The 25072-nt window shown below is 44.7% G+C and overlaps 1 protein-coding gene across 2 annotated transcripts; it reads left to right on the forward strand.

The window, feature by feature from the left end:
- Positions 1-3910: 3910 nt before the first annotated feature.
- On the forward strand, positions 3911-24772 carry STC2 (stanniocalcin 2). Of its 2 annotated transcripts, XM_042455660.1 has the most exons (5): positions 3911-4277; positions 7861-8003; positions 12704-12915; positions 21377-21769; positions 23785-24772. In XM_042455660.1, the coding sequence occupies exons 1-5, from the start codon at positions 4097-4099 to the stop codon at positions 23876-23878; spliced, it is 1023 nt and encodes a 340-aa protein (XP_042311594.1). In that variant the 5' UTR covers positions 3911-4096; the 3' UTR covers positions 23879-24772. The 2 variants fall into 2 exon arrangements, with proteins under 2 accessions (XP_042311594.1, XP_042311596.1); XM_042455662.1 differs by having other exon boundaries at positions 21377-24772.
- Positions 24773-25072: the final 300 nt, after the last annotated feature.

Here is a 25072-nt window from a genome sequence, read left to right on the forward strand (position 1 = left end):
GGGTGGGCCCCCGGTGGGGCCCCCCCCCCCCAAGGGAGGCCAGGTGGAAGCTGGGGGGGGGGCTGGCAGCAGGGGGGTCCCTTCCCTCCCCCTCCTCCTCCATGGCTCTGCACCGGAGCGTCACGTCCTCTGCCTCCCAGGGGCTGGGAGGGGGTCGCCTTTTCAAGCGCCTTCTGACAGCTGGCAGCAAGCGCAGCGCCTACGAAGCAACAGCAGCAGCAGCTGGAGGCATCCCTCGCCCCCCTCCACTGACCCCCTTCATCACCCTCCTCCTCCTCCTCCTCCGTCCTCGAAGCAGGCTGTCCCTGGCCCAGAGCCTCTGGGCCGCCTCCCTGCAGGGTTAGGCTGCATCCCCACTGCAGGAATAATCCGGCTTGACACCACTTTCACCGCCCTGGCTCCATGCTAGCGAGGTCTGCAATTTGGAGTCGGCTGTGGCACCAGAGCTCTCTGACAGGGAAGGCTACATCTCTCACAAAACACACACACACACACGTATATACTTACACACACAAGTGTGTGTATGTGTGTGTGTACATACACATATGTATATATAAGTGTGTATGTGTATATATGCGTGCATAATATATATACATATGCACATACGTATTATATATATATATATATATATATATATATATATATAATGTACACCCATATGTATAATTTTATATATAATATATGCACACATATGTATTATATGTGTGTGTGTGTATTCTATCTATCTATCTATCTATCTTATACACACAGAGACATATATACTATGTGTATGTTTATATATATATATATATATACACACACACACACACACACATACACATAGTGTGTGTGTGAAAGAAAGAAAGAAAGAAAGAAAGAAAGAAAGAAAGAAAGAAAGAAAGAAAGAAAGATTACACACAGATATACACATAGACGTACCTAGGAATTCCAACACACACGTGGGAACTACTTCATAACTACGTGGAATACAACTATCTTTCATTCCCTAAACTATGCAACTCACTCCTGCTATGAAAAAGAGAGGTTAAGGGGGCAAGGATGGAGGCCTCTCCAGGGCCAGGGAGACATGCCAAGGGAGCCTTATGGGGCTCTTTTTCTCCCTCGTTCCCCTCCCCTCCTTCCACCGGCTCCATCCAGGACCCTCCTTTCTCAGGGCTGCACTGTCTCTTCTTGCAGACTTTGGGGGGCTGGGGCTGGGGGGAGTCTGGTGTAAACCCTCTGCAGTCCTTGCATCATCTCTGGACTAGAGTCACAGGATCTGCCTTGGGAATTTAACCACCCCATGGCCCTATATGCTGCACTCCCTCCGGGGCAAGGGCTCGAGAGAGGGGCACTAGATCCCCCAGAGGCACCAGATCCCGTCTGATCTTGGAAGCTAAGCAGGATCGGCCTTGGTTAGTTCTCGGATGGGAGACTGCCAACGAAGACCAGGTGCTCTGTTTCAGAGGAAGAAACTCTGAGTATTCCTTGCCTAAGAAAACCCTCTGAAATGCCTGGGGTGGCCTCCTCTTGCAAGCCCCCTCGGGATCCCCCCCCCCCCAGCTGCAATGAGCGGGAGGCGTTGCATCAGGCCCCCTTCCCGCCCTTGTATGCATCCGCACTGCAGAAATAATCCGGGTTGGCGCCGCTTTAACTTCCCTGGCTCCATGCTATGGAATCCTGGGATGTGTCGCTTGTTGTGGCACCAGGGCTCTCTGGCAGGGAAGGCTAAATGTCTCAAAAAACTAAAAAAAAAATATTCCAGCATTCCATAGGAATCACAGAGAGAGAGAGGGGGGGTACCTAGGAATCTCAGACACGTGGAGTCCAGAGATGATGCAAGGACTGCAGAGGGTTTACACCAGACTCCCCCCCAGCCCCGGTTTAAGGAGGGCAGGCAGGGGAAAGGGAGAAGGCTTCCTTGGCTTTTTCTTCCTGGCCATGGAGAGGCCTCCATCCTTTGCCTTTTTCCTTCTCTTCTTTTTTTCACAGTAGGAGAGAAAGAAGATGAGCCCCATATAGTTATGAAGTGCCCCCTCCCCATAATGAAGTACAGCATGAGCCAAGTCTCATCAAGATGACCAGACAGTCCTCCTTTTCCCAGGGCCTGCCCTACATTTCAGCCTTCCCTCCAGGAAGAATTCCAAAAGGTCTTCCATGTATACACACACATACCTGTATACACACATATATATGTGCACACATATATACACATATACAAGGTTGTGACTTCAATCCCAGCCAGGGGCTCAGGGTCGACTCAGGCTTGCCTCCTTCCGAGGTTGCTAAAATGAGTACTCAGCTTGTTGGGGGCAGTTAGCTTACACTTTTTAAACCGGTTAGTACAAATATACTTGCGATTGCTATATACTTATATACGCATGTCTGTGCATATATACTGTACTTATCTATACACACATAAATATACATATCTCCATGCCCAAGAAGAATGACTTAAGCTCGCTAGGAGTCCTGTCCTCCTTTGGTCTCCCTTTTGCGATGCCTCCTCCTCCTCCTCCTCCTCCTTCTCTTCTGCGGTTCTTAGGACTCTCGCTGGAGTGCAGGCCCCCGGGCAATGGCAGCAACTCTTGCAAGTGTGTGTGCGTGTGCCAGGCGGTCTGTTCTTTCCCAAGGGGGGAGATGCCATTTTGCTGGAGGAGAAGGTCCCCCTGGCACACACACACCCAGACAGAGGCCCTGCCGCCCCGATCGCCTTGAGGCTCCTCTCTCCCGGACTGCCAGGGGCCCCTGGAGTCGTGCGGGCGAGGCCTGCTGGGTTCCCCTTGGCAGGAGTCGGGCACTTTCGGTCCCTGGCCAAAAGGAGAGCTAGAGCCCCCCACGTTGCAAAGGGCCGCTTGCTAGCGACCTCAGCCTTGGGGGATCCCTCTGGACACGCGTGTCTGTGTGATGGGGCTCCAGGCACCGGGATGCACCTGTGTCTTCATGGGGCTCCCATCTCCCTCCCTGTGGCTGTTTCTGGATCTATCTGGACATCTGCTGGACTTGCGCGTGTCTTTTGTTTGCCTGCATTTCCGACACAGGGTTTTGGATACGGGGGACATAGTGGTTTGAGTGTTGGGCCAGGGCTCCGGAGGCCAGGGTTCCAGTCCCCCCCCCCTTTCTTTTTGACCATGGAAACCCATCCGAAAGTCACACCGTCTCAACCTCAGGGGAAGGCAAGGGCAAAGCCCCTCCCAAGAAATCTTGCCAGGAAAACCCTGTGACAGCTTCAGCTCACAGCCGGCACAAGTCCGAAAAGACCTGAAGGCGCGCGCACACACAAGAAGAAATGTGTAGGCACGTGTCTACACACACACACATATTTATATGCATATGTACATATACACGCATATATGCACAAACACAAATATATACACATACATATATGTATACACACAGATACATATAGAGATACAGAGAGGTACATATATACACACACATATATATACATATATACCTTTAGACATGTGTGACATATACATATGTATATACATATGTGTGTATGTGTACATATGTACACATACATGTACATATACACATATGTATGTGTATGCACACACATATATGTGTATGTATGAATGTACATGTGCATATACACATACTGTATATATGTGTGTATGCTTACACACACACACACACACATATATATGTATATATGCACACAAAGAGAGCGAGCGAGCGCGCGAGCGAGAGGTGTCTCTAATATCCCGGGAGCTGCTCTGCTGCGGAGGAGCGGGGCTCTCCTCTCGGCTGGGCGTCCCGGGTGGGGACTGGGCTTTCGTGGGGCTGACCAGAGGCGAAATAGTAGCAGTAGTAGCCACCGAGAGGCCCTGCCCACGGGGGGCGTGTCCAGGGCGGAGGGCGGCCTGTGGTTGGCCGGGGTCCCTCCGGCGGCGGCGTCTGGGGGAGTCCTGGGTGCGAGTGCCGCGGAGGGAGCTCCGGGGATATTAGAGGCGCGCGCTGCTCCCGGGCCAGGACCACTCTCGCTCTCTCTCTCTGCGCGGGAGTCCAAGCGGCGCCAAGGACTTTGCTCGCTCTCTCGCCCGGGATCCCTTGCCCTGCTGCCTTCCTTCTGCTTCTCAGTCCGGGAGTGGCGGCGGACCAAGTCAGCGGGAGCATGTCTGCCCAGGAGGGGGCCGGGAAGCCGCTGCTCCTCTGCCTGGCCTTGCTCCTGGCCGGCCTGGACCGGGCCCTGGGCACCGAGGCCACCCACCCGCCCGAAGGGGCCCAGGACCTCCGCGGCGGCGGCGGCGGCGGCGGAGCCCAGCAGAAAGGACGCCTCTCCTTGCAGAACACAGGTAAGTAACCTCCGCGCCTCGCTGCCCTCTGACAACAATCCTGCTGCACCCATCCGCACTGCAGAGGGAACCCGCTTTGGCCCCGCTTTCACTGCCCTGGCTCCAGAAAGGGTGCGCAGCCAACGACCATCCCCACAGCATGGAGCCAGGGTGGTGAAACGGGGCCAAAGCGGGTTATCTCTGCAGTGCGGATGCAGCCTTGAGGCGATGTCTCGCGGAAGGGAGTCTTCCCCTTCGCCCGACACGGGCTTCTGGTGCCTTGCAAAGCGAAGCTCCCTCGGAAGGAGCAGACTCTCAGCCCAGGAGGCGCCCCTCCTCTCTCTCTCTCTTCCCTGGAAAGGAGGACCGAGAGGGAGCCCTGCTGCAGGGCCGGGGCCTGCGTCGGAGGCAGGGCGGCCAGGCTGGGTCCTCCTTTTCCAGGAGGCGTCCTCCAGGCTCAGCCTCCCGTCCAGCAGGAACTCCCAGAGGCCCTCCGTTTTGGACTAAGAACAGGACGGAGGACCAGGCGGTTTGTCGTCCTCCTCCTCTTCCAACCCGGACCCGTCCTCCATTTCATCCCTCTGCCCAGGAGGCATTCCAAAAGGCAGGCTCAAAGCCAGGGGGTTGCAGTTCCCTTTCTTTGCTTTGGCTTTGCGGGGAGGAGGACCTCTGGTCCCGCTGCTGGAAGGGGCTCCCATGGTCCTCGCCTCGGAAACCAAGCTCCCGAGACAGAAAAGGCCCCAAATGCGGGCGGATCGGGTGGGGATAGGAAGGGGAGAGAAGCACGGCTTCAGGCTCTTTCTTAGAGCGCAAAGGGTTTGCCTTCAAGGAGGGAAGGGATTCAAGGGAAGGGCAGGAGCAATGGGGGCACGTAGGACTCGAGCAGGATCCAGCCCTCCCGCCACCTCTCTTGCCCCCGGCCCAGGGGTCTCTCTCCCTCCTTCCCCGCCGCCTTTGGCTGCGACCTTTGGGGAAGAAGAACCTTCGAGGGCGCTTTCTTTGGAGGGAGGAAAAGCCACCGAAAAGAGCTCCCCAACTTCCCAGGATCCCTTGTTCAGGACGGAGGGATCGAGAGGGAGGGCCCCCGAGGCGATCGCCGCTGTGTCCGGGGGAGCAGGGGTCCTCCGACGCAAAGGAGGACCAGGGCCCTCCACACGGAGGACAGGCGGGAAAGCTGGAGGACGGGGCCAAAGAACGCGAAGCACACTCCTAGGCAAAGGCTGTAGAGAGCTCTTGCAGCACCTTCGGGACTCACTGAAAGAAAGACATTGGCAGCAGGAGCTTTCCTGGGCTTCAGTTTCCTTCCTCAGATGCCGCCCCCTTCTTTCTTTCTTTCCGAGTCTCAAAGGTGCTCCAAGATCTCTCTCTCTCTCTCCAGACTGATTCTGCAGACGAACACGGCTAGATCTTTGACTCCTACAGAAACAGAAACCCATGCTTCTTAGGGATGTTCAGCATTCCTCCTGGACGGAAGGCTGAAATGTAGGACCTGTCCTGGAAAAGGGAGGACGTCTGGTCGCCCTGTTGTTGGTCCTGATCAAAATGGAGGACATTGTGGGGACTCCTCCTGGAGAGGAGGCTGGAAAGAAAGGAGGACCAAAGCTGATCACCCTGCACTATATTCTTCTCTTTTTGCTCATTGCAAAAGTGGTGTCGAGTGTCAGGGTGTTGCTCCAAGCCGGGCATCCAGGATGCGGGCAGAGAGAGGGGGGCTGATGCCCCATGTGAATGCTGCTCCTGTGCCAGTCCGTGCAAGATGGGCATGCCTGCTGGGCATGGGATCGGAAGCATTTGCACCCTCCACCCCCCTCCCATGCCAACCCCATGGCCTCCAGCTGGCCTCCTGGAACATCCCCTTCTCCTGCTGCACACTTACACAACCCGGGACAAAGCGCCTTCTTCTTTTGCTGCTGCTCCCCCCCCCCCTTCCTTCCCTTCCCCTTGCTTGCCTTGCCTTCCTCTGGCGTGGATGGGAAGCACAATGCCTCCAGCCCAAGGGACAGGCAGCAGGAGGAGGACGGCAAGACCCCGCCCTGGCTTTTCCAGAAGCCTCAGCCAATCAGGGCTTTGCAAAAGGAAAATCCCACTCCGCGTATTGCTTTTGCATAAGTGAACTCCCCCCCCCCTTTCTTTCTCTTTGCATGGTGCCTTCAGACCAAGCCTGGCTTGGTCATTGGTCTTTCTCAGAAACTCCCATTGAAGGGATTGAAAGGGAAACCCAAGGATCTTCTTCTGTTCCTTGCACCATGACGCCAGAGGAGAAAGCCTTGGCACTAGGTTATAGAATGCACTACTACTGGGTTCTGAAGGCACTCAGCTGCATGTGGCCTTTGCTTGATTTCTGTCCTACTGTTTGGATTGAATTTTAGGCTTTGGAGCATCTGCTCTTTCTCTTCGCTTTCTGTCCATCAGTGTTAAAACAGGACTTTTTAAAAAATCAGGTATAACAATAATCATGTTTCCAGCACTGGAGGTGTAGGAGCCAGCCTGGTGTGGTGGTCTGAGCATTGATTGGACTCGAACTCTGGAGACCAGGGTTCTAATTCACACTCAGCCATGAAAGCCCACTGGCCACCCTGGGCAAGCAAGTCACACACTCTCAGCCTCAGAGGACAGCAGTGGCAAACCCCCTCTGAAGAAACTTGCCAAGGAAAGCCCTTGATAGGGTTGCCTTAGGGTCGCCGTAAGTCAGAAACAACTTGAAGGTACACGACCAATTTAAAGCCATAAGTCAGAAACAACTTGAAGGTACACGTGCTCCCTTTCAACTAACCACCCAAATCCAGAAGAGGCTGCACAGACTGTTTAGTGCAAAAGTAACCCAAGTTGTTGTGGCTGATACTGGTTCCAGTTGGACGCATACCAACTTCATTTCACATAATGGTACTTATTTCCAAGCAAGCATGCACATGAAGGGGTATAAAAGCACAGGGAATATGGGGAGTAAGAAATAGCATAACAGAAGAAACCTGTAGCAAAATATCTGTCATATGCAGATGTATTATGTGTTTTCTCATTGACTTTGGTGATTTGGAAGTGTTCTTATAGTGGTTATGCTTGCAGCTATAAACCAATCATCCAGCATTTCTTCACATGAGAAGACCCAGCAAGTCACTATCTAAGCATTTTCAGATCCACTTTCCTTTGAATCTTATGCTGGGTTTTGTTTCTTATGGAGGAATTTGTTTCATTGGGAGAAATTGGATTTACCATACTGGCTTTTTTAAATGTATATCCTACCTTTTATCCCAAGAGCTACCCCATTTTATATTTACAGTAACAACAGCCTTGTGAGGTACATAAATCAGCTGAATTTTGTAACTGTCTCAGTCACACGGATGAATCTGGGTCTTCCAAGCCCTTGTCCACTAAGAGCTATACCACATTGTTTCTAGCTAATGACACTAGCTCTGAGAAGAGTGGGCTTTTCACGTACTTTTTGTTTCTGTACCATTCCTTGTGTCTGATTTGTGCACAGAACACACAGGTGAGCATCCCTCTGTTTCCTTCTTTAAAACGAAGATGATGTGAGTAAAATAACCCTTTGCCCTCCGATTTATGTTGCAGTTTTACAATACTGATTGTGGTGGCTGTTCATTTTCAGCTGAAATCCAGCACTGCCTGGTCAATGCCGGCGACGTGGGGTGCGGTGTTTTTGAGTGCTTTGAAAACAACTCCTGTGAGATTCGAGGCTTGCATGAGATCTGTATGATGTTCCTCCACAATGCTGGAAAATTTGATGCCCAGGTAAGCATGCTTAACCAAACCTGCAGGTTCAACCAGGAGATGCACAGACAGTAAGCCTAGAAGCTGCTAAGACTGCATGATGAAATAGTGGAGGTTCTTGTTAGATTTTGCTTGCTCCAGCTTGAGAGCTAGTGAAGGAGTTCTGAACCCTTTGGAACTGAGGATGATCGTAATGCAGTATGTTAACCATCTATCTCCCCTTCTTCACCCACAGATATCTCCTTTTTAGTGCCTCAAAATTTGTAATGTAGGTTCTCTACAAGTTCCACTAATTGCAGGGAAACACGATTCTGGAAGTAGGCAGCTCTATGAAAGAAGCCATAATTGGGAAGTGGGTTTAGGGCTCATTTGAAGGGGAGCTTATGTTAAAGAGGTTCATAACACTGATACTCTGCTGTGTAGAGCAAGGGTGAGCAAAGTGAGACCCTTCAAGTGTTTTTGACTGCAACTCCCCCGTTGCCCTTAGGTAGCATAGCCACTGATGAGGAATGCTGGGAGCTGCAGTCCAGCAACATCTTTAGCCTTTCCGGTGGCACCCCAGAGTTGTTCCTTCAGAGAAGAGCCTTCCTCTGTCTCATGCAGATGGTCTCCATTCCAGTTGATCTTAAAGTTTAACTCCCCCAGCAAAACACTGGTTGGCATCCCTACAAACCATAGAGCCCTCTCAGGTATAGATACTCTGTTAAGGAGAAATGGAGTCCTTATTCTGAATACCTAAACCCAGGGGTGTCATGTATAGTATTCTGAACAATTTAGGTTTTGCTCAAATGTCTTTCTGCCACACTTCGTATGATCAGCCAAACTAATTTCAGCAGATGAATATAAGGTCAACAGAAATAACCATCTTTGCTGCTGCTTTATTCAGAGGTGTCAAAATGCATTCCTTAGCCTGCCTGTGATACTAAGTCTGCCTCTTTTGTTTCCTCCCCAATTGGTTTGCTCATCTTCAAAGCATCCTCTTTTTATGCCTTGTACAGCAATTCTTTCATGCCAGGGAAAGGGAACATTACGATCTGCTGGAGGCATTTGACTTGACAGAGTAGTTCCTAGAATGTATGTGTATTTACTCAAGATTTCAGTCACAGCCAGTGGCTCTTACTGCGGTAGGAAGAAGAGCTGTCTTGCAGACAAAGATGTTCTATTGCATTGGGTCACAAGATGATCCCTTTGACTGTTTTCCCACACACAGAGAAATCACACAAGTCTTTGTAGATATTCTTAAACTGCTTTTCCAAACAAATGAAGCAGTTTTGCTTGCTTTCAAATTAATGGGCCTTTGGTATCATTTCCCCTACTTTTCAAATATCTTTTAAAAATCTGTTTTGATCTTTTTTTCTCTCTCTCTCTCTCTCTTCTTCTTAGGAAATACAAGAAATGCTCACTTGATGATATTTGACACATTTTTATAACATTTCCTCCAGGTCTTCAGCATTTTTCTTCCATGGTTTTTCAGGGCAGTCCCAAGTAACTGTAATTCCTTGAATTGAAATATCACCTGATTTTTGTTTTTAAAAAATGTCTACACAGGCTACTTTGGTGAAAGAGACCAAAATACATTACTGTTAAAGTTTCAGATTGCAAATGGAAAATAATATATCAAGTATTTATTCACTAGGTAGAAAATACCACTCCTCCACTATGCACTCTATGTGTATTCTTTAAGATGAAGATAATCTAACAGGCAGCCCTGTGAGCCCCAGAGCAAGCCACAAGGGTTCCACATTCCACATGTGTTATGGCCCAGGGACTTTCATGGGTGTGATTTGCCTTTTGAGAGGCTCAAAATGATTTTCCTAAGGGTCAAGCAGGTCAAAGGAGGGTGAAGCCCACAAAGGTCCAAGAGGAGGCAGAATGGCTCCTGAATCTTCGGATATTGCCCTCCCCAGTCTAGTTTGTTTCTGTTGCAAAGAAAAGGCCACACAAAAGGAGTCCAGATTCTCCCACCCACTGCTAGGATTCTGCTACCATAACACTGGAGGAGGAAGGCATGCCTTATGGTGCACTGATAATTAAATACTCATTAGCTGAGATGACCTGAAAGGCATGGAAGGAATGCCGGAACATTGCCATCTGCCTGTCATTCAGCAAGCAGAAGAAATGCTGACCAGTTATCCAGAGAATTGTACCACATCATTGAAGCATGACTTGCTTTCCAATCTACTGGCAGAATGGAAGAATAGGGCTAAGAAACTGCTTAGGTTGTTCCTTGCCTGTGTCATGTGTGGTATAGGAACACTGACCATATGATATAGCTGGGGGCTCATTAAACATATCATGTTCACTTTAAAATCTCACTCTTCCCAGCCCTTTCTGGAAGTTTAAAAATGAAACCAATTCCTTCAGATAGACTGCTATTAGAATGCTGTTGTGGTCTGGTTTGGGGGACTTTTGGTTGAAGTCGGTGCATAAGGAAAAGGACACAACAGAGAGGAAGAATCATTTTCCAAGCATGCGATAGATACCAAGAGAGTAAAGCAACTATCCTATACAGTACATGCCTGCCTGGGAATAAATCCTGTTTAACTTAGAGGGACTTATTTATAAGTAGACCTGGTATAGGATGGTTCTCTGTGATTGCAGTCCCTTATACTTTGGCATAAGCAACACTGAACTCAGTTAAACTGCCCTGCCTGCAATTTTTTTGGATTATGATTGATTATGATTTCTCAAATTATTGTCACATACTTTCAATACTATATACAAAGCCTTAAAGAACACATTCTGTTTTGAAAAAACCACCCAAGGTTATGAGGTTGCAGAACTCTGGTTCCAGAACCAACCATTTCCTGCTATTGTACATGATCTCAGATATTGTCACATCACAACCTTGATGGTAAAAATATGACAAAACCTGACAGAGTAAACATTTTCTAACATCCTTTTTAATATGTGGTTGGTTGGTTGTTCATTCCATTTCAATCATGCCTTTCCTCCAGTGAGCTGAAATCCATGCACCTGGCTCTCCTTTTCACTAGATCTTTCAAGTCCCAAGCCAGCCCTGTAAGAACTACAGCACTACTGAGATGTAGAACTGCCAGCATTCAAAGGACAGATCAGAGTATTGCAGCCTTTTTGTGTATAGCTTCCTGTTGTCTCTAGTGGATTTTATCTCAAGTGACACCTTATAGTGCATTGTCTACCCTTCAGGAATACATGGGGGGGAGGGTTATAGCTCTAGATGAATTCACCAGGATTTAAAGGCATATCTGCCGCCGCCTCCATTCCCGCCAGCGGGAAGCCTCAGCTGCCAAACGGCAAGACTTCCCGGCGGCAGAAAAAGAACCCACAAAAAGTGGGTTCTTTTTGCGTCGCGCTTGCGATGCACGAGAATGCAAATGGGGCACTCATGATGTCACCAGCACGATGGGACATATGGATGCTACGCGTCTGTCACATCAAAATGGTGGCGCCCGTGTGTACAGGGTGCCGCCATTTTGATGCCCCCGTCACATGCTAGGGGTGAGGCCGGTATGGACGCCGCGTCCTCGGCCAACCCCTAGCATGTGATGGGGGTGGCGCAAAGGCCCGTTTAAACCGGGCCTTTGAGACTAACTGAAAGAGAGAACTAAGTAGCATGATTGTAGACCTGGGTCTTCTTCCTTAGATGCATCCTCAAGTCTACAAAAGCCCACCTCTCTCTTTCAGTTAATCTGAAAGATACTACAAGATCCCTTTTCATACTCAACAGCATTTGTAGTTTATGGGAACCATTCTTATATACTGTCATCAGAACACTGGATTAGAACAGGGCATCAGCATTTTTGGATGGCCTTTGGCCTTCTTCCTCTTTCCAGCTTTGAGTTGAATGGGGATGGGAGTAGAAAGCAGACTGCCCCACAGGAGTTTGGCACTGAAAGACAGAGAAATATTGCCATACTCTGGCACTGCACTTGTTGAGCATTCTGAGCTTGAGCTGTGGTCAAGGCCAAAGGCTCAGCCACATCTGAGCTATGTTGGGTCCCTTCTGGGAGAATGGTGGCATACAAATACAATAAGTAAATAAATTAATGTATCTGAAGCTTCCCACTCCAGTTTAGAAATTTGTTACAAATTAAAGTTAGTGCCTAACAAACACAGAGCCAAAAGAAATCACAATCTTCAGCCAAACTCTGAGGCTCTAAGCCCAAAAACCCTGTATAGGATTGTGGGGTAGGGTTCAACCTTTCTCCTCTTTGGGCCCAGGTTTGGATGATGTGTGAGCCTCATCTTGCCTGGCTTATCATGATGGAGAAGGGAGGCTTAGGCCAATGGTATTCAAGATTGAGTCTCCCTTATCCAAAATACTTGGGAATAGAAGTGTTTTGCATTTTGGAACATCTATATTTGCATATATGTACATAATGAGATATCTTGGAGATGGGTCCTGAATCTAATAATAGTGTTATAATTCTGTAGTGTGGATGGGCCCCTGATGTCCACACTATATAAAGCCACAAGGGCAACCCATAGAGGTATATCACCATCCTCTGCCACTGGGGTATTATGGAATCAACCATCCTACCCGTACCCAAACATATCCTTAGAGTTCTTAGTGTATGCAAGACTTTCCACTAGCTCATTGTCTCTCACTCCCTCTCTCTCTCTCTCTCTCCTTTTCTCCCCTAAGTATCCTTGAAGTGAGATGGCTTTTCATCTGTGAATCATGCTTTACAGAGATGCATACATGTATGTTCTTTGTTTTTATCTTTGCCATTCTTCAGGGAAAATCTTTCATTAAGGATGCTCTGAGATGCAAGGCACACGCCTTACGCCACAAGTTCAGCTGCATCAGTCGCAAGTGCCCAGCCATCAAGGAGATGGTATTCCAGCTGCAGCGTGAATGCTACCAGAAGCACGACCTCTGCTCTGCGGCCAAAGAGAATGTTCAAGTCATAGTGGAGATGATTCACTTCAAAGATCTACTCCAGCATGAGTAAGTGAGAGGGCTGTACTGTGGGACTGCAGTGGGAGGGAATCTTGGACCAGAGAACCTTGCCCTCCACCAGTGGGTCTCCTGTTAAGTACCAGCAGCATCCCAGTGCTGCCAATCTTCTTGCTGTTTGTCCATGTGGAATTACAAGTCCTTGGACTTTATTGATTAGTAAATTGCAGTTACTTAGCTGTTAAGATGCCAACTTTGACAACTGTAAGATCAGCAAGATCGGCAGTTTAAGACCCAAGCGGCACATGACAAAGTGAACTCCCATCACTAGTCCCAACTTCTGCCAGCTTAGCAGTTCAAAAGCATGTAAAAGAGGAAATAGATAAATAGGTACCACTTTGGTGGGAAAGTAGCAATAGCAAGTATATTTCTATACCACTTACCAATATACTAAGCAGTTTACAAAGTGTAAGCCAATTGATCCCAACAAGCTAGGTACTCATTTTAGCGACCTAAGGAAGGACGTGAGGCTGAATCGACTTGAAGCCCCTGGCTGGTATTGAACTCACAACCTTGTGGTTTATGAGACAGTGGCTGCAGTATAGGCATTTAACCACTACACCACCAGATAACAGCACTCCATGCACCTCAGCATTTAGTCATGCTAGTCATGATTGCAGAGTCATCTTTGACAACACTGGCTCTTCAGCTTAGTAACAGAGATGTGTACAGTTAAACAGAATTAGACAATCGCAGCAAAGGAGAAACATTTACCTTTTACCTTTACAGGTTTAGCTCAGTTAACAAAATAGTTCTGTTTCTGGACATTACTTTAACAGAAAAAAGGTACCAGAGCAGATATAACACGGGAAAAGTAGAGATAGATCCTATGCCCAAAAAAGAATATTTCTGCAATTTTTTTGTTCCAAACTAAACGAAATGCATGTGTGAAATAAAAGGCCAGGCAAGCCTTGGATAAATAAAGAAAAATATTTTGAACTTTCTAAATCCTTCCAAAACATTTCTTCGAAAAGGTATCCAGAAATTATGTTTTATTTCATAAGCTTCCATTTTTCTTACGATTTCTATCATGTTGGCTAAACTTGTAGCTCAGTGCTCTTTTAAACATGGTGAGGGTTGGGTGAGCTGGTGCTAATTTTTCAACTTTTCTATCTGTGTTACTGTTCACCCATACTCAGTAAGGAATTGTGGAGTCAGCTGCTGTTTACCTTATCTGTTGAAAGCAAGCATGCATGCTATAGCAGAATCCCACTTTTCCCAGCTCAAGGCTTATTTCATTGTTTATTACACATGCTGCTGCAACCTGGCACAGAAAATTAGTTTTCCTCCAGCCCTCTCTCACAATCCTCCTAATATTGGTGCTGCTAAAAAAGTAAATAAAGTCCACCTAGACAAAGGGGCTGTATACAAGTAGGATAGCCTAGCCCTTTAATGGACACTGGAGCTAAGAGGTCTGATGAGCTGTCATTTTTAACTTTTAAGAACCCTTCCACATAAAACAGACATAGCATTGCAAAAACTTGCCAATAGTGTTTCTCTCCTCTTTTCAGTGTTTTTGAGCCTGTGATTCCCAATTTCACCCTTTCTTTCTCCTTGAATTTGCTTCTGAGAAATCAGTGTTACATGTCACAGTAGGAATAGGTATCGGGGCCTTAGTATCTCTGTATGAAATGATGAAATGACTACACATTTACATTTTAACAAAAAAAATCCCACCTATTCATCACAAAAACAGTACAGGAGGCTTACTCAACATAGGTTACTTACAGACTGGTAGATGGGAGAGAAAGATGGTTATTTTGCACAATGCGGGGTAAAAATAGGGACATACTAATATTTGACTGTGTGCTTCACTTCCACTCAGATATGGGGGTTATTTCAGAATTTCAGTGCATTAACCTGCCATAGCATTCCTACCAGATATTGTCCAGTTGCCAATGGCACATGCAGGGGAACCTTAGTCAAGCAGGCTCTCCTAACTAACTTTCCAGGGACTAATTACAGCTGATGGACAGGACCAAATCTAAACACAACAGATACAAACTTACAGCCTCTCATCCACATACATATTCATTTAAAATTATATGAAGCCTGGGCATTATCCCCTATACATTTGGGTTTCAACCTCACCTCCTTGTTATATTTTTCCTGTCCTCCCACACAGGAATGGTGAACGTGGCCTCTTCACCACTCTATCCATCCTGTGTCGGCGGGACAGGAAAATATAACAAGGAGGTGAGGTTGAAACCCAAATGTATAGGGGATAATGCCCAGGGTTCATATAATGCCTAACCAAGATTGGAAGCATCATACATTCAGCATCTAATGTTCCCAGAGGAGACTGGCCGTGCCCACATGGGACAAATACCAGTTCCTCCCCCACCCTCCTTACAGAGAATAGTCCTGACAACACAGGGCCCAGTCTTCAGTTCTGGTCAGTTCATCACCAAACCCATTGTATACCCCCCTACACACACAGAGCAAATTTTAAAAATTCACCTTTTGCTCTACTTCTTCCAGAGCAAGGGTGGGTGGCTGTTTACAGTGCAAGCCACTGCCCTCAATCACTCCCTCTAAAGTCAGAACAAGGCACTCAGCCATGTGATTGATGCTGGGCATCTCATTTTCAGTCTCAAAGAGAGTGATCTGCAATGGCAGTGTGCAACACAGTGGGATGTGTGTACAAACAGCCACCAACTGTCACATCAAAGTGCCAGGTAATGGGAAGATGTTAGGGCAGCTCTGAGGCCCTGTGCAGACACACAGGAGTGAATGTGTGTATGGCTAATTTTAAACTTGAGAGCATAGTGTGTGAGTAATCACATTTTTCTTTACAAACTAGGCATTGGTTAGTCTGGATTTCATTACCAGATTTCTAATCAGCAGCTGTTTCACAGAGGTAAAGATACACAGGCAGCAAAGATGGCAGATGGTCTCATCCACAGTCCCTGGGGGTGAATGCTTGTTGTCCTATGCAAACCATCACTTGGAAGGTTAGTTAGAAACCACTGATGAATATGTAGATATTATCAATGGTATACAGTATTTAACATTTCAAATAGACTACGAGGTACAATTATATATCTTTAAAAAGTTAATTTTTTGTTTCCTATAGTACTCAAAAACAGAAAATAAAGAGATGATCAGGGAGAGATGGTGACAGCATATTGAAAAAGGCTTAAAATTTCATACAAATGCCACTTGATAGTACATCACATCATCATACAGTTGGCTTGTATATCAGGGCGGAAAATACCAGTCCTGACAAACACACAGATCCTCAGTACTTTCTCAGACTTGACACAGGTAGAATCATAGTGAGGCCAACTTTTTTTGAATGGTTGGCAGAGACCATACTGTTCATGTCTGAGCTGCCAAAGTATATGTACAAATGTACTTCAGTTAAACCCTTTCAGTTAAACCTTTTCAGCCTCTTTAAAGAGCTCATTTTCCCCACTCCAAAATGACAAATGTACTCCTAAAATCCATCATTGATGCTCCTTTAAGTTCAATGCTGGTGAATTCAGGTTTAGCACCTCTTCTTATTTGTTAGATCAGAGTACTGTTTATAAAAAGGATTGCGTTGATACCTGTTTAACTGTGAAATGTGGAGATATTGGTTAGCACCTCCTAAAACTAACCATGAAGGGCCTTACTTTCCCCTCAGTCCTTCCTTTAATGTTTCTTGGATTGACTGGGTGATTTAGGCTCCTGTGTGGCTTGGAACTGAGGGTGTTGTGGAAACAGTTCCAGGCCTTCCAGTGGAGGACATCATGCTGTGGAGCAATTCAGCCAATTAAATGGCCAAATGAATGTTGGAGAGGCCAAACAACACTTTAAAACTGTGGAGCTCTGCCAGGTGCCATAGGGAAAAGCTCCATTCTCATCTGAGTTGGAGAATGTTCCATACACGGATCCACTTTGTACAAGCCAACTGTATTGTAGTGCTGCAAGGAATGGGGTGGCCCTGATCATAGGAGGGCTCCATCTTGTGCACTTGACCATTAAATTCCTCCTTTTATAGAAATATACCTCTCCTTCTAAACTTCTAAAATTAATTATTTGGAAACAGGATTGAGAGATTTAGCTTATCCTAAAGACAGATTTCTTCCCATAGCTGTGTATAACTTTGGTGATAGGTTTTCTGCAGCACTATTTATAATACAATCTGTGATACTTTGCGAAATAAACAATTGGAACACTTCTGTCAAAACACTTATTAAGTGGCAGTGGTATAATACCCAGAAGAGAAAATCCCTTCCATCTGGTGGCTAAATTTTTAAGTCACAGGGGGGTAGTTCTTTGCTGTGAAGAAAGTGTTCATTTCTCAGTAATGTAGATATTAGATGGCTGACTTTTTAGAATTCTGCCTGCATGGCATCACAAAATAACACATACGTTTCTACCTAGGAAGCTGTCTTATACTGAATCAATTATTCCATGCAGGGTTTCAAGCAAGACTCTTCCCCAGCCTTAACCAGAAACACAGACAGTGAATGTGGGACATGCTGTACACATAGCATGAAGTCAACCAGATGGCTTTCAGCCTTTCGCCAGTCTTAATGCTGCTTGATGTTTGGCCCTGTGTAATATTTGCAGAATGTTTACTAGAATGCCAGTTAAGGGGCATATACTGTCAGTGACATAAATGAAACAGACACATACTTGTATATATTTCTTCTGAGCACAAGCAAAATATCAGCCATTTCTAGGTTGTGTTGAATCAGGCATCTTCAATATAGGATATGACTCAAATCATTTCAGAAAGCTGCAGGGTTCTGTTGATCCAAAGGTGAAGTGTTGCATCATGCATTTTCAATACAGGATATGACTCAAATAATTTAAGAAGGTGCAATGGAATAGTCTGTTGGCCTGAAAGTGGAGTAGTGCCAGATGTGTTAAAGATTATATCTGTGGCTGCATCTGTATTACAGAATTTATACAGTTTGATATTCCTTTAACTTCCATGGTTCAATGCTATGGAATTCTGGAATTTGTAGTTTTGTGACCTATTTAGCTTTCCCTGTCAGAGAGTTCTGATACCACAACAAACTGCAAAGCTCATAATTCCATAGGATGGAGCCATGATAGTGAAAGTGGTGTCAAGCTGCATTAATTCTGCAGCATAGCAGCAGCCACAATCAATTTAGAACAAAATACCAAGCTCTTTTGAGGTATCCTGCCTTAAAGTGGCAAATGTATATCTGTTGCATTCTGGGTGAGATAAAAAGTGTGACAATCAACTTCATATTCATTAAACGTGATGTGTCTTAGGCCAGTGACTTACAAACTGTTTTCCAGAAATCCATGTAGTTCTTCAGAAGCTTATCAGGGAATCTTTGGTGGGAAGAGCAGGAATGTTCAGACATATTGCTCATCGTTGCTGGCCTTGTTCCTGCAGTGTGTGGCTGCACTGTGTCCTTGCAGTATGTGTTGGATCTATTTTTCCCCTCATTTGTTCTCATACAGTAGGGTGGTGGCATACAAGAAGCCCACATAACCTGAGAGTGTACACCTAGTACATGTCCCAGAATCCTTTGTAAAGGACAGGTATTCTGTAGCACAGCAGTTATTAAACTGTGGGGTGGGACCTCCAGGGATAGAAAATTTGAGAACCACTGCTGTAGCAGATACACTCTGCTTCCTTGGCAAACAAGCCACTGAGGAAAGTATTCCCTGAAGGTAGGAAGTTGGAAACCACTGCCCTAGATAGACCCCCAGTCACAAGCTTTGAAAATAGAGAGCAATGCATTTTTGCTTTGGGAGGAAGGAAACAAAAACTTGTGCTCATTTCAGCATGCCGCAATCAACAGCCACACTTTCAGCCCTTTAAATGTGTAGCCCAAGAATAAAATAATTGTGTAATCATAACTTGCACTTACTTTTTTCACTAGAATATATGCTGCTGCTTTCTTACATATTCTACATTGCCCATTCTTCCAAGATACATTTCCCCCAGGAAGCTATATTTAGACCTTCATAGTTAGACAGGTTTTAACAAATAGCATAACTTGTAGTTTAACTTTTTTCCTTGCTAGGGTTGCCAGACTGAGACAGCAGTGGGGGGAAATGCAGTGCAGAATAGGTAAACAGGTAGTACATCTGGTCAATCTAAATGAATTCAAGTCTCCAGGGCCAGATGAACTACATTCAAGGTAATAAAAGAACTGGCAAATGTAATCTCAGAGCCACTGGCAATGGAGAACAGGAGAAGTCCCAGTAGACCAGAGGAGGGCAAATGTTATCCCCATTTTCAAAAAGGGGCGAAAGAGGACACAAACAAATACTGCCCAGTCAGCCTGAGATCAATAGCAGGAAAGATTCTAGAGCAGATGACTAAACAAACAAGCCTATAAGCTTTTAGAAAATCACTAAAAGTCAACATGGGTTTCTCAAAAACAAATCATGCCAGACTAGTCTGATCTCTCCTTTTTTGATAAAATTACAAGCTTGGTAGGTAAAAGGAATGCTGACTATGTAGTATATTTCAGTTTCAGTAACGCCTTCAACACAGTCCCCAGTGATGTTCTTGCAAACAAGATAATAAAATATGGGCTATAAAATGCTATTGTTAGGTGGATTTGTTATTGGTTAATCAACCAAACCAATGGCTCCTTTTCATCCTGGAGAGAAGTGACTCATGAGGTGCCACAGGGTTCTGCCCTGGGCCCAGTACTATTCAACATCTTTGTCAGTGACTTGGAGGATGGAATAGAGGACATGCTTATCAGATTTGCAAATGACTCCAAATTAGGAGGAGTAGCTAAAACCTTGGAGGAGAGGATCAAAATTCAAAATAAATTTAATGGATTAGAAAGCTGGGCCAAGACTAACCAAATGAATCTCAACAGGGAGAAATGTAAGGTAGTCAGAAAAAATGAAATTCACAGATATAGGATGGGGAGCATCTGGCTTGACAACAGTACATGTGAAAGGGATCTAGGAATCCTAGTAGACCAGAAGTTAAACATGAGTCAACAGTGTGATTCAACAGCTAAAAAAGCCAATGTGATTCTAGTCTGCATCAACAGAAATATGTTGTAGAGACTGCAAGAAGTAATAGTACCACTCTATTATGGTTTCGTCAGCCCTAACCTGGAATACTGCATCCAGTTCTGGGCACCACAGTTCAAAAAGGATGTTGACAAGCTGGAGCGTGTCCAGAGGAGGGTGACTAAAATAATGAAAGGTCTGGAAACCATGCCCTATGAGGAGAGTCTTAGGGAGCTGGGTATTTCAGATGGGAGAAGAGAAGGTTAAGAGGTGATATGATAGCCCTGGTTAAACATTTGAAAGAATGCCATACTGAAGATGGAGCAAACTTTTCTGCAGCTCCAGAACATAGTACCTGGAGCAATAGATTCAAACTACAAGAAAAGGGATTCCACCTGAATTTAGGAAGAACTTCCTGACAGTAAGGGCTGTTCGACAGCAAAATGTGCTAATTCCAAGTATGGTGAGTTTCCTTCCTTGAGGTTTTAAACAGAGGCAGGCTGGCCATCTGTTGGAGGTGCTTTGATTTTGTGTTCCTCCATGGCAGAATGGGGTTAGACAGGATGGCCCTTGAAGCCTCTTCCAACTGAGGATTGTGTGGGAGAAAGAAAGAGAAAGAAGCTGGGATTTTTTTTGCTCCAATATGTATCATTCTACACTTTTTTTCAGTGAATTTTACTGTTTTAATGCCTTTTCCTTTTTTCACAGTTTCTTTTGTGTCTTAATAATGTAGTGTCATCAGCAAATATGGCCACTCTACTATATACTGTGAACTCCAGGTTTAGCATGAGGTGCTTCTCTATACTTCAGGCTTGGCTTAGTGGGCTGGTTTTACATTTTCTCATGAGAGTATTTTGTCTACAAACTTTTATATTCTAACCTGTTAACAAGCATCCCTCCCCTTTTCTCTCTGTCTTTTGCTTGTTTGAAGAATTTGTTGGCTCTACAGTTGGAAGCGCTACTTGAAGTAGCCTACAAGCCTTTTGGAGAAATGAATATATCAGGCCTGATTGCAGTTCCCTTTCTGCCAGTTATGGAAGTCTCCCACATATTGACTGAAAATGGTCCCACAGGCCCCATATAATCAACATTAATTAATTCATTGGCTAAGATTAACTAGTTAATTTTACAAACAAAATAACTTCAAGGTTCACGCCTCTAGGGTTCCCATAGTATTTATGCCACATTTCAGTTGTTTTAAATTTTACAGACTTCCAGCTGTTGAAGAAACAGAGACATTCTCATGTATTACTATATATTACAGTTAATGGGGGGGGTGGTTTAAGCTGTATAGTAAACAGCTCTAAATCTCTTGGAATTGAAAAGCACACCACAAAAAATTTCAATAAAGGTATGCATGTATGATGCTAGGCTGTGCTAATCATGTTGGTTGACAAGCTATACAGGCCTGAAATTAAATGTCATTCCATCTATTAGTAGGTTTATAGGTTACCATTCAACTATAATGTTCTTCCCTTTCTTGTTTTTCCTCCCTTAGACCATATGTTGACATGGTGAATATCTTGCTCACTTGTGGAGAGGAGGTTAAAGAGGCCATCACACGGAGTGTCCAGGCCCAATGTGAACAGAATTGGGGGAGTCTGTGTTCTATCCTGAGCTTCTGTACTTCAGTCCCACATGGAGATTCCCTTTTGGAGCCTGAGAAGAAGCCCAATGAAGTCTCCAGCAGATCCTCCATTAGCCAAAGGGACATGGTGGTCCACTCTGAATCTGACACCAGAGAGAGCTCCCGAAACACCAGGGGGGAAAGAGGTAGCAGACATCCAACAAATGCCCACACTCGCACTAAAGCTGGGAACCACAATCCCAAAATGGTTCATGGCATCATTGAACAGGCAGAGGAACTGTCTGACTTCTCCGACATCCGAAGGTGAAAGCAGGATACAGCCCTTCCTTCCTCCCCTACCAGAAACTTCCTTCATTGAGTTCACCTTCTTATCTAGGGGCATTCCAGAATATTTACAATATCAAGGGGTTGGTGTCAGGCAAAGGGCATTGTGGGATATGTGGCAGTGACAGTGTATGTATTATACGTAACAGAGGAAAAGCAATGGCTTTTGGTTATTGATTGTATCCAGCAAACTCTGTGTGCAGGTGCAACAAAATATCTTCATTTAAATATTTGCATCTCTGAAAAAGGTAAAGTAGGAATTAGAAGCCAATTTGGGTTGTTTTTGTTCCTTTTTCAGGTGTAGGTTGATCCAAATTTCCATTCTCAGGCTTGGCATTTAGACTAGGTTCAGTGTTTAATCTCTAGGCAGAAAATAATGTGGTTTCCACTCTTTCAGAGGCAATAAGGACTCAAAATGGTCTGCTGTGACTTTTGTAAGCATACAGGAAACATTGTAGTTACAAACTAAAACAGTTTCTGTGAATCATTATCCTGTTTAGATGACACCATCTGCCTTAAGTGGTCTTGGTTTGAATGGCCCACTGTTGACTTCTTCTCCCTCTTGTTCCAGCATCCTTGGAAAGCTGGCTGGCTTACAGACCAATTTCAGGAAAAGATACTTGGTTTTTTTAGTGAGCCCACTATCATGCCAACCTTTTTTTTCCAATACATTTTCAGATTCTACAAAGCTACCTGATTGAAATAGATTCCCTAAATAATATAGTATGGATGCCACCTTAGATTGGTGACAGTTATATGGAGGCTTAATTGGAAGAGTGGGAAAAATCCCTTTCTTCTTCACCTAAAATCAGGTTCACAAAGTTTGCAGGATTGTTCCAAGGCTGACAGTGGCTAAGTTCACACATCACAGTAAGCCTTAGTATTTCTGGCTTCCTTTGCTTATGCACACTATCCAGTTGCTCCCAGTGCAAAGGTGAGGGCTCTTGACAAACCACAGGCATTCCATGGTTTGTTGGCTGTGACATCTAAACCCAGATCTCCTGCTTGTCTTCCCACCCCCACCAAGGGTATATCCATCTGACATCACTTTAACTGACATAACTATCCTACAGAATCCTGGGATGTATAGTTTGGTGAGGCATCAGAGCTCTCTGACAGCCCAGGCTGAATACCTCACCAAACTACAGATTTTAGGATTACATAGGATGAAGCCATGATGGTTCAGTTGGTACCTAACTGCTTTATTTCTGAAGTATGGAAGCAAGCCTGGGAAATAAATCAAAGATGTAGAAAAACCATGGGATATTTCTTTGTCTTATTAGAGGGGAAACAAAGTATATTTCTGGGTTTCAACATAACACTAAACAAACAATAAGCAGAAGGCCTGTGGCTTGTTGAGCCAGTCCCTTTTGTGCTGGAAGCAGTGGGACAGTATGCACCAACTCTTTGCCTTGTTCACAGTAATCCAGAATTCTGAAGAATTCTCAAAGAGTTATGGCTTATCATGACATCAAAATGTGTCCAGTGTGCACAAAGTGCCAAAGAAATGGTGATGAACAAAAGTAAGCCATGCTCTACAAGTGATTTAATCAGGCCACTGGTTTGGAACTAGCTTAAAGTCTTATCCACCCTGCAGTCCCTAACCACATGTTCTTAGAAATGAAACGAATCCCATACATATCACTGGAACATCCTTCCGCTAAGTGTGCACTGAATTATAGCGTCCATAGTCCACTGTTACATGCCTTTACTTTTGAAAATACATCTGTTTATCATCGGCTAAGATCACTTAGTATGCTACACTTTGAGACATTAGCCAGTGCATTAGAATTACCTTTTCTGGAAGATAATGCCACTCCAGTAATGTTTTCAGGTAGTAGGAAAACAGATGTCATAGATAGAAACCCAAGTCCAGTAGCTTCTTGTTCACATCATACTTTTATGTATAAAGACTTTCCCAGTCACTGTAGTGTCAGAGAACGGCTTTATGTGTTCATATGCGTTGTTCACACTTTGTATGTGTTCATGTGCAGAGTCGACCCTGATGCTACAGTGACTGAGAAACTCATCTTCATTGGTGATAGGAAGAGACACAGCAACATATCGCAGTTCTTTCATCCTTGGTGAAAGCAGTTAGAAGGCTTTAAAAAACAACACAGTTGTACATCCAGCCCGAACATGTTATTTGCACAGTTTCTAATAAGAATGGCTTTAGAGATTGTGCTGAGTGGTGAATTCAATCATAGCTTCAAACAAACAAAAACAAGTGAGGAATACATGGTTCCCACACTAAAATATTTGTAAATCAGCTTGTTAGGGAGGCAGTCATGACCACTTTGTCATAACATCATGCATAGGTAAAACCCTCCAAACATCTGCCTCTAGAACAATACTATGTAGTCAGATCTTTGGTAAATTCACTCTACAGGGATCTTTAGCTAGAAGTCTAATTTACCAGTGGGAACTAAGACATATACATTGAATGTCTCTGTCAACAGATCACCTCATTGTGCATATAGTTTATCTTTGTTCATTTTAAGGAGGTAAATATATGTCCCCTTTTAGCTTACACAAAGAAAATTCAGGATTTTTAAAAACCTTTTATTTTGTGGAAGTGGGGTTGTATAAGGCCTAATTTTTTTCCTCTGTGTTAAAATTGGATGTATGTGTTCACCTACTGATTCCACATATTCTTTTATTGTAAATATTTATCATTTCTATTTATTATAGTTTTCTCCATTAAAAAATAAATAAATCTGAGCACTGCTGGCTAAGGTAATTTAAATATATGTTGGGACCTGTGTTGTATATATTCATGCCACTAGTACATTTTTGTTACTGTTTAAAGCAAGGAAAATATAATTTTATATGCTCCATAATGTTGTTGACAGTTTAAATCATATATTTATTGTTAAATTTCGTTTCTAATAGATACAAGTGCATTTAACCTGATAATTCTATTAAGATATCTTGTATAGCCTTACTTCTTTGGAAATTCTAAAATAAAAAATGTCAGCTGTCCACTTAAAGAGCCCAGTAGTATCTTAACTAATATAACATCACACTTGCTGGTTCTGTAAAAGCCTGTTCAGAATACTACCAAAATTAAACTTTTCCATGGTACAGTCCTATATATATTTATTCAGAAATATGTCCCAGTGCAGCTTACATTACTTTCAGAAAAGCCTGAAGCCTTAATCCTATCAGTTTCAACTGAGTTAAGCACATACTTAAATTCAAAGTTTTGACATTAGTAGAACTTACTTAATGGGCTGTTTATAAAATATTAGTAAAATATATCAGTTACTCCTACTTTGCCTC

The sequence above is a fragment of the Sceloporus undulatus genome, chromosome 2 (genome assembly GCF_019175285.1).
Source record: "Sceloporus undulatus isolate JIND9_A2432 ecotype Alabama chromosome 2, SceUnd_v1.1, whole genome shotgun sequence".
Taxonomy (NCBI): domain Eukaryota; kingdom Metazoa; phylum Chordata; class Lepidosauria; order Squamata; family Phrynosomatidae; genus Sceloporus; species Sceloporus undulatus.